This window comes from Engraulis encrasicolus, chromosome 12 (genome assembly GCF_034702125.1).
Source record: "Engraulis encrasicolus isolate BLACKSEA-1 chromosome 12, IST_EnEncr_1.0, whole genome shotgun sequence".
Classification (NCBI taxonomy): Eukaryota; Metazoa; Chordata; class Actinopteri; order Clupeiformes; family Engraulidae; genus Engraulis; species Engraulis encrasicolus.
In genome coordinates, this window is record NC_085868.1 from 33504147 (window position 1) to 33514146 (window position 10000).

Sequence of the window (10000 nt, forward strand, 5' to 3'; positions counted from 1 at the left end):
AAGTAATATGTCATGATGACATCACTGACAACAGCATTATATTTCAATATCTTGCAAAAGCTCAATTGTACAGTCTTTTTCTCATTTGCAATTGGGATGGTGAATGAAAAACAGTCCCTCAAAAGTTATTGTAGCTAGACTGACAGCTGGGAAACTTTATCGTTTTCTCCACGGAGTTGGGGACAGGAGGCAGGAAGAGGCCACAAGCACAAGTGGAGGGAGCAAGGTCACATATTGTAACGCACTCAGTGAACCGAAATCCATGCAGAGAGTGCAGACCTCCTCCAAGGAAGCTGTTTGATAAAACATTTGACTATGTTACACCCCAATTTTTCCCAAGCCTTAGAAACTGGAACGTCAAAATTTCATCCCTTGTTCCTTTTGTCATTTCCAACAACTCCACAAAGTTTCACAAATCCATTCATAACTTTTTGAGTTATCCTGCTGACAAACAGAGAGAGAAAAAAGATAGACAGACAAAACCAACATAACCGAAAACATAACCTTCTTGGCGGAGGACATAAATATATCTTTTCTCTCGCACTATTTCTATTAGTACTGGAGTTGCACTCCTCATTCTTTCCTTAGACACTAACAAAGCATGCGTTTCTGGCCTACTTTGACTCTGGTAGACTGTGTGTGAGTGTGTGTGTGTGTGTGTCTGTCTGTGTGTCTGTCTGTGTGTGTGTGTGTGTGTGTGTGTGTGTGTGTGTGTGTGTGTGTGTGTGTGTGTGTGTGTGTGTGTGTGTGTGTGTATGTATGCGCGCGTGTCATGAGTATAGAAGATATTGTGAACCTTCAGCAAACACTTCTTGTGTCTAAAATCTACTAGGTCATTTATATTATAGTGTGCTTCTGTGCAAATATGTGTGTGTTTTCGGACCCTTTTCTCCCTACGTCCTGTACCCTTTATATATTATCTGGATTTCATCTCCCCATGGCCCCTCACTCCTCTCTCTTTGCTCATGTCTTATCGTACTGTATGTTTATCTCCATCCCCCTTCTCCCTCCTCTTCTTACGCCCACCCCCTTCTTATCTCTGTAGAATCTCCACAAGGCATCTCATACCTTTCTCTTTGTGTGTTAACGTGTGCATAGTATGTACTATGTGTGTGTGTGTGTGTGTGTGTGTGTATGTATATGTGTGTGTGTGTGTGTGTGTGTGTGTGTGTGTGTGTGTGTGTGTGTGTGTGTGTCTGTGTGCGTGTGTGTGTGTGCGTGTGTGTGTATCTCTTCATCTACCCATACCTTTCTCTTTGTGTGTGTGTGTGTGTGTGTGTGTGTGTGTGTGTGTGTGTGTGTGTGTGTGTGTGTGTGTGTGTGTGTGTATATATATACAGTATGCATCTCATCACTTCCCCATACCTTTCTCTTTGTGTACATGTGTGTGTGTGTTTGTTAGCTCTCTATCTCTTCCTTCTTGTACCTACAATGCTGAAGAGAGCTTTGATGTGGTTGGCTGATACCTGACAGTGCCTCAGTGGAACACTGTGACAAACACCAAACATCTTTTGTGTTATTATACTGCATATTAATCACTCTAGCCACATACCCACGACTGTACAAGTGCTTGGGTAAATATGCGCATGTTTTAGACCAGTGGTTCTCAACCTTTTTTTGAGCAAATGCCCCCTGGAACTCATCATAAGCCTCCAAGCGCCCCCCTTGATTTCATCATAAGACTACCAATGCCCCCCTCAGTATTGAAAGATAAAATGGATCCAAATGCAACCCAATGATAAGTAAGCCCCGCTCCCACTCAGCTGTCTCCTTCTCAACGCCCCCTTTGGGCTCCCCAACGCCACCTGGGGGGCTGTACCGCCCCCGTTGAGAAACACTGGACTAAAACTTTCAGTGTACTTCATGTCCTGCTGCGGTTACCTGCGCTGAAGAGTGCCTTGACGTGATTGGCAGAGGGGGCCTCGTGGAAGACCATGACGCTGCCCAGTTGGCCCTGTAGAGAGGTGGGGCTGCCCCACTCGCTGTCCTGTGTGCCGGCCGAGATCAGCTTGGTGACGGACTCCGGCTTGCCCCCTCCCAGCAGCCCCCAGGCCTGAGGTGACAGGATGCCCCCCAGGGACGTGCGGCCCGAGGGGGAGGCGCCCGAGAAGGGGGGGTCGGGGATCTGGGACGGGGGAGGGGTGGTGGTGCGGTGGCCCGCAGAGCCGATGCAGCAGGAGGTGAAGGGCTGGAGAGAGGGGAGAGAGTGGAGGAGAGGAGGAGGAGGAGGAGGAGAGGAGGAGGTGAGATGATGAGGTGAGAGGATGAGGAGAGGAGGAGGAGAGGAAGAGAGGAGCAGAGGGAAGGAGAGGAGGAGGAGAAGGAGAGGAGGAGAGAGTGGAGGAGAGGAGGAGAGGGGGAGAGGGGGTAGAGGAAGAGGGGGAGAGAGAAAGAGAGGAGAAGAGAAGGAGAGGAGGAGGAGGAGAGAAGAGGAGCAGAGGAGAGGAGGGGGAGAGGAGAGGAGGAGATGAGGGGAGAGGAAGAGAGGAGAGGAGGAGGGGAGGAAGAGAGGAGAGAGAAAGGAGGATGAGGAGAGGAGAAGAAGAGGAGGAGAGAGGAGGAGGAGAGAGGAGGAGGAGAGGAGGAGATGAGAGGAAGAGAGGAGGAAGAGAGGAGGAGGAGAGGAGGAGAGGATGAGGAGAGAGAGAAAGGGAGAGAGGAGGAAGAGAGGAGAAGCAGAGGAGGAGAGGAGGAGGAGCAGAGGAGGAAGTACAGGTTTACTGAACTTCATCAAAACATATAGACATACACACTACGTATGGGCACACATGAAAGAACACCCACACACACGCACGCAGACACGCAGGCACGCAAGCACACAGGCACACACAAGACATTCATACACAGACACATTTGATGTATCGGCCATTAAAAATACCCCCCCCCACACACACACACACACAGAGCAAAGTACCTCGGCCATGTTGGGGAACTTGAGTGGCGAGGAGAGCTTCTGTTGTCCATCCACGTAGATGTGGACCAGACTCTGGCCAAACGGCCTTTTGCCCGGTACGTGCACCACACCAACACTATGCTGTACACACACACACACACACACACACACACACACACACACACACACACACACACACACACACACACACACACACACACACACACACACACACACACACACACACACACACACACACACACACACACACACACACGTAAATATGTCAACACAAACCAACATAATGCTTACACCCATGTACAGCATGTCTTTTCCACAATCGTTCTCAGAAATCAAATGCATACAAACCTCTCCTATTGATAGATGTTTTTTTTGTGATCACAATACAGATGCGATCACATTGAATGTAAAAAAACACATAAAGACCATCTAATCAGAGAACTCAGCAGCCAGTGGCATAGATGAGTAGGAGTGAGTGACTGCAGTGGTTGGATGACATCACCCACCCAGAGCGAATCACAGACGCTCTCATACACAAACACACACCAACACACAAACACACACACACAAAAACAAACAAACACAAAAACACACACACACACACACACACACACACACACACACACACACAAACACACACCAACACACAAACACACACACACATACACACACACACATGTATAATGTTCAGGATGACTGCAGTGGACGGGCCTTGCTGACACACACACCCAGAGTGAATCACAGACGCACGTATGCACGCACACACACACACACACACACACACGTTGATGTTCAGGATGACTGTAGTGGGTGGGCAGGCCTTGCTGACAACACTCACAGACGCACTCATAAACACACACACACACACACACACACACACACACACACGCACACACACACACACACACACACACACACACACACACACACACACACACACACACACACACGCACACACGCACACACACACACACACACACATGCACACACACACTCGGTGGGCGGGCCTTGCTGACATCACTCACCCACAGCGAATCACAGAAGCAGTAGTCGGGCAGCATGACGGTGACGTACTCCTTCTTGGTGCACACGGCCACCACCAGCAGCCCCGCTGCACTGATGAAGGCCTCGAACCCCGTACCGCCCGGGGAGAAGAAGCTATAAGGGGACACACACAGGCACGCACACACACGCACGCACGCACGCGCACAATTAACATACTGTAATGATTATGCTTCCAACAGTAGATAATCCACTAAAAACAAAACAAAAGTAGTCGGGCAACATAAACATAAACACACACACACACACACACACACACACACACACACACACACACACACACACACACACACACACACACACACACACAATAAGGAATGACTATAATGGGTGGGTGCACACACCGACGCACAAAAAAAAAAACAATATCCATACAATTGTGGCATTTGCTGTGGTTGCATCACCCTGACGTGTGCCACTACTAAAACATCCCTGACCCATCCCTGACCATATGTCAGTTTATTGTGGTGTATGTAATTACTGTATGCTAGTGTTGTGTTGTGCTAAATATTAATGATTATAATTAACCATTTCCTTTTCTCCCCCTTGGGAATGTATACGTTCACTGTATGCTAATGTTGTGTTGTGTTAAATATTACACAGTGCCCCTTCAATGATTAACCCTTGCTTACCTGTAGAGTTGTTTCCTCTTCTGCCCCTTGGTCATTTACTGTACAGTATGTCAGTATATTGGGGTGTATTAATTACTGCATGCTAGTGTTGTGTTGTGTATACATTATTGCATGCAAGTGTTGTGTTGTGTGATAACGAATAACCCTTTGTCACCTGCAGAGCTGTTTCCTTAAAGGTACACTGTGCAGGAAATGGTCACAAAAGGTACTGCAACTATGTTGCTCATTGAAACTGGGCTGCCTATGGACAAACTTCATCTTTACATGAAAGTTTACTAAACTAATATTTTCTAGTATGGTCCAAGTACAGTCATTTTTGCAGCTAAAAATGGCAATTTCTGGAAATGTAAAATGGCGGACCATGGAGAAGATCCCCCTTTTCATGCATGAAAAGTGCAATTTTTCCAGTCATAATGAATACTAAGAATTTGATAGTGGTAGTAAGTATTCATGAAAAAGGTAGCATTAGTGAATGGGCAGCATGAATTCTGGAAATAAATAACAAAAAATCTCACACAGTGTACCTTTAAATTCCCCCTCGGGATCAATAAAGTTGCTTTACTCTACTCTTCTCTACTATTCCTCTTCTCCCCCTTGCTGATGTATGTACAGGTATAATAATTAACCCTTTGTCACCTGTAGAGTTGTTATGGTAATGTATGTATCGTAAGGTCGCCAAATTCCGCCCACTTCACTGATCACGTCACTGAAAACGTGATAATATCACTATTTCAAATACTATTTAATTATGCCATCGCACATTTTTGGGTAGCGGCAACTGTGTAGATGAGGTAATGAGCAATATTAGCTAACATTGGTTGCCCTTCTATCGTAATTTGTCTGTATTTCTGTGACTGTTTATTATTCCTTTATGATGTTCCGCTGATTTCGTTCACACTTGTAGTCCTGGCTTTACCGATGCAGGAACTGTGATTAGTTTGGTCGTTACTGTGGAAATGGTTGAGTAATTTTGGTCCTAAAGTGAAAAAGGGAAGCGGCTATCGCGAGTTTGAAGCCAGAATGTCGTCGTGAAATTAAAGTTCCGTCTCTTTCATGCTGCCGTTACGACAACCCTCATTACAAGGCTGTTTATGGCCGTTCGATTCTGTTTTAAATGTCATCACCGTTTCAAATTGTAAGCATACAAACTCTGTATCATGTCGATATCCGTTTCTGACTTAAACAGTGAATACATAATGAACTATCATCACTTATAAATAGGCGGGCGGAATTGGGGGACAGGCGGAATTAGGCGACTTGACTATATTCCCTGTGTGCTAGTGTTGTGTTGTGTATTAATAATGAAGCCTTTGTCACCTGTAGAGCTGTTTTCTCTTCTCGCCCTTGCCCGGTGGCCCCAGCTGCTCCTGGTCCAGCGAGAGCCACGCCAGGAAGCCGAAGGCCGAGCCGGGCCAGCGCTGCACCGTCGGCACGGCGATGCCCGCCATGCTGGGCGCCAGGTCAAAGTACTGCGTGGCGCTCTCCAGGCCCGAGGTGCGGCGCGCCATTGTGAGCAGGGCGCGCAGCGTGGCGCCCACGTACGGGTGAGGGCGCCCCGCCTCCTCCTGGCGAAGGAGGCCCAGCAGGGCACGCAGCTCAGAGGCGCCCAGAGACTGGGAACCCAGCGAGCCTGGAGGAGGAGGAGAGAGGCAGAGAGGGGGAGAGGGGGAGAGGAGAGTTCAGTATCATACACATACAAACACACACACATGTGCACACAAGTGCACACATGCACACACAGACACGCACACACACACCTGCAGCTCAGAGGCGCCCAGAGACTGGGAACCCAGCGAGCCTGGAGGAGGACAGGCGGAGAGGACAGTTCAGTATCATACACACACACACACACGCACACACACATATGTGCACACGTACACACACAGACACGCACGCACACGCACACACACACACAGTTCAGAAACGCCCAGAGACTGGGAGCCCTGCGAGCCAGGAGGAGGAGGAGGAGAGAGGCAGAAAGAAGAGTTCAGTATCATGCACACGCACATACACACACACGCACGCGCACGCACACAAACGCCCGCACGTACACACACATACACACGGCTCAGAGACACCCAGAGACTGGGAACACTGCCAGGACAGTTCAGTGTCACACGTACACACATACATGCGCACACACATCACTTACCTTTAAGCTCCACTAACTCCACAATATGAGTGAAATCTCTGGAAATTGCAACACACACACACACAAACACACGAGCATGCGCACATGCACACGGACGGACACACACACACACACACACACACACACACACACACACACACACACACACACACACACACACACACACACACACACACACACACACACACACACACACACACACACACACCGTACACGCTACACGCCCACCCCTTCCCCTTACCTAGCAGTGCCAGTAGGCAGTGCGCGGCCGCCCTGTGCAGCCGGCGGTGGTGGCGCAGCGTGGCGAGGATGCAGGCGGGCATGCGGGCGTTGACGCAGGTGGAGCGGGTGCGCCGGTCGGCGCAGCAGAGGCGGCGCAGCCACTCGGAGGTGGAGATCTGCAGCTCGGCGGAGGAGAGCTCCGGCAGCCAGCGGAGCAGGAGCAGCAGAGGCTCCACGTTACTCAGGCCCAGTAAGCCCACCGAGGAGTGCTCACCCTCCACCGCCTGCAGAGAGGAGAGAGAGAAGCAGACAGACATATGGACATACAGTGTAGAGAGAGGCATGCAGACATGTTGTAAACAGAGGCTCCACGTTACTCAGGCCTAATAAGCCCACCGAGGAGTGCTCACCCTCCACCGCCTGCAGAGAGGAGGATATTAGAGAAATAGACTAAATGTGGGCCTCTATGTTACTAAGATCTAGTAAACAGTGGGTCCACGTTACTCTGGCCTCGTAATGTATTTCAATATTGGAAACAGTGGCTCCACGTTACTCTGGCCTAGTAATGTATTGCAATATTGGAAACAGCGGGTCACGTTACTCAGGCCTAGTAATGTATTGCAATATTGGAAACAGCGGGTCACGTTACTCTGGCCTAATATATTGCAGGAGAGAGAAGCATACAGACATATTGACATACAGAGGAGAGAGAAGCATTCAGACATATTGTAAACAGCAGGTCCACGTTACGCAGGCCTAGTAATGTATAGTAATATGCTACTCAGGCCCTGCAGAGATTGAGGGGGGTGGGGGATTGGATATAGATTAGAGTGGGAAGAAAGAGTGATGAGGCAGTGAGCGAAGGAAGACTGAACTGCGACTGAAGGAAACACTAAATTGACTTTTTCATATCAATTTCAGTTTTTAGGAGGGGTCTTGGTTTCTATTTTAACTACACATTTTTTCTATGTTTTTCTATGCTGCTTTCCACCTGTTTTTCCTGGGTGCGATATAGACACTTCCAGTTCTCTCCAAGATTGAAATGCGCTACAATAAACAATACTTTTTTCCATACTTGGATTCGGCAACATGGTGACCAAAAAATCCCTTGGAAAGCAGCCAAGTGGATAAACAAACCAAAACATAAATAGTAAACAAATCGTAAACAGAAAGTGATCTCATCGATTAAGTGGATAACAAACAACTGGAATGGCCAACAACAACAACAACAACAACAACAACAACAACAACAACAGAGTAAACAGGAAGTGACGCGGTGGCCAGAGTGGCGGACAGCTTACCATGTTCATGAGCTCCTTGAGCAGGTGTCTGGAGGGCTGGCCCAGCGAGACGAGCACCTCATAGAGGTGATTATAGCCAATCCGCTCCTTAAAAACTTCCTGAAGGGGCGGGACATGGTATTACAGGTTAGCATAGTGCAGGGATGTCAAACTCAGGCCCGGGGGCCAAATTTGGCCCGCGGAGTCATTTTATTTGGCCCGCGAGATCATTTCAAATGTGTATTACAGTTGGCCCCCCTACACATTAATGTATTTTAATATGACTTGAACATGACATTTTGGGCATCACATGCTCATACAAGTGCATCAGTGATGTCTTCCACTCATTTACAACAGACTGTGCAGGCACATTTGAACTACAATATCTGCTGGGATTGAGTGTTTAAGATGTAAGCATTTGAGTATTGTAAGCATGTGCGTGCATGCACAATTTCAATACTTTTTGAATTTTGAGTTCGGCCCGCGACTTCGTCCCAGATTTAGATTTTGGCCCACTGTGAATTTGAGTTTGACACCCCTGGCATAGAGTATTCATGTGTGACGAGCACCTCATAGAGGTGATTATAGCCAATCCGCTACTACAAAGCGGATTCCAAAAAAGTTGGGACACTTGGTATTTTGTGAATAAAATCAAAATGCTGGCATTTTCAAAACATTCAATATGTTAATAAGGTAGAGCATCGTGTACAGACAACATATCAGTTGTTAAAACCAAGCAGAATGATTGTTTTGGGGTACTTATGTGATCATTTAAAATTTCATCCTTGCAACAAATTCCAAAAAAGTTGGGACAGGGTCAATAAAATGCTTTTTATGTTGGATAAGACTAAACACAACACAAGGGAGGAGACTTAACATTTAAATACTTTGACTGATGGCATGATTTTATTTAAAAAATAGATATTTTGATGTGCGAGACATGATTTCAGCAGCTCAACTGATAGGTGTGTTCTTCGACTTGTTTACCTCTTGTTATGCTTAATACGTGGCATATCCTCACTGCAAGAAAACAATTTTGTCACCTGTTTACTCTTATGATGGAACCACACTGTTGGAACATAGTAGAGATTGAAATTTCCCATCATTATGGGGAAATATCTAAAGACTGTGCTCCAAAATATAATGCCTTGGTAGCTATGTATGCTGTTTAAAGTCTGAATATATCATTCAGACCTCATTTTAATGCTCTACATGAATAAGAAGACCATAACCAAGGCATCTCTGCAGCCCTTTACCATCATATATGCAGTATTTCAGACTGACCACTAAATCAAGCTGAAGTATTAATTTTCTTCATAACCTGGAGGGTGCATGACTCCATGATTTTAAAAAAGAATTGAATATTTTCCATTCTGTAATAAGAGGACAGTTTCACATGTCTCCTAGGTCCATCTAGAATGAGCTTTGCCACTTGCAACACTGTTTAATGTCTGCATCATGTGCCTTAATCAAGTGTTGTGTTCATGGTCATTTTTTCAACAGCTGTCATTGCTGGAGTGTCATAGTTTGCTTATTGACGATGGGTATGTCATGATCTCATAACTCGTGCAATGATTTCACAGAACTCTACATTACAGAAATAGGCCTTATATGCCTGCAATTTTGAGAATTCAATCTTTCTGTGTAATAGATCAGTAATTAGTCCCTCAAAATCTTCGCTTCTGAGTGCCAAAGCCTCTCTGTGATGGTATTTTATCTGTGCATTCATGTTGGCAGT

General features: G+C 46.8%; 1 protein-coding gene across 1 annotated transcript in view; it reads right to left on the reverse strand.

Annotated features, from left to right (window-relative positions):
- nbeal1 (neurobeachin-like 1) overlaps positions 1–10000 on the reverse strand; it is a 116195-nt gene that overhangs the window by 53001 nt on the left and 53194 nt on the right. The window contains exons 14-19 of the mRNA XM_063212079.1: positions 8284–8382; positions 7002–7266; positions 5926–6238; positions 3940–4072; positions 2915–3034; positions 1882–2188 (exon numbers count right to left, since the gene is read on the reverse strand). Coding sequence (XP_063068149.1) covers positions 1882–2188; positions 2915–3034; positions 3940–4072; positions 5926–6238; positions 7002–7266; positions 8284–8382 — 1237 coding nt within the window. The remainder of the gene's footprint in view (positions 1–1881; positions 2189–2914; positions 3035–3939; positions 4073–5925; positions 6239–7001; positions 7267–8283; positions 8383–10000) is intronic.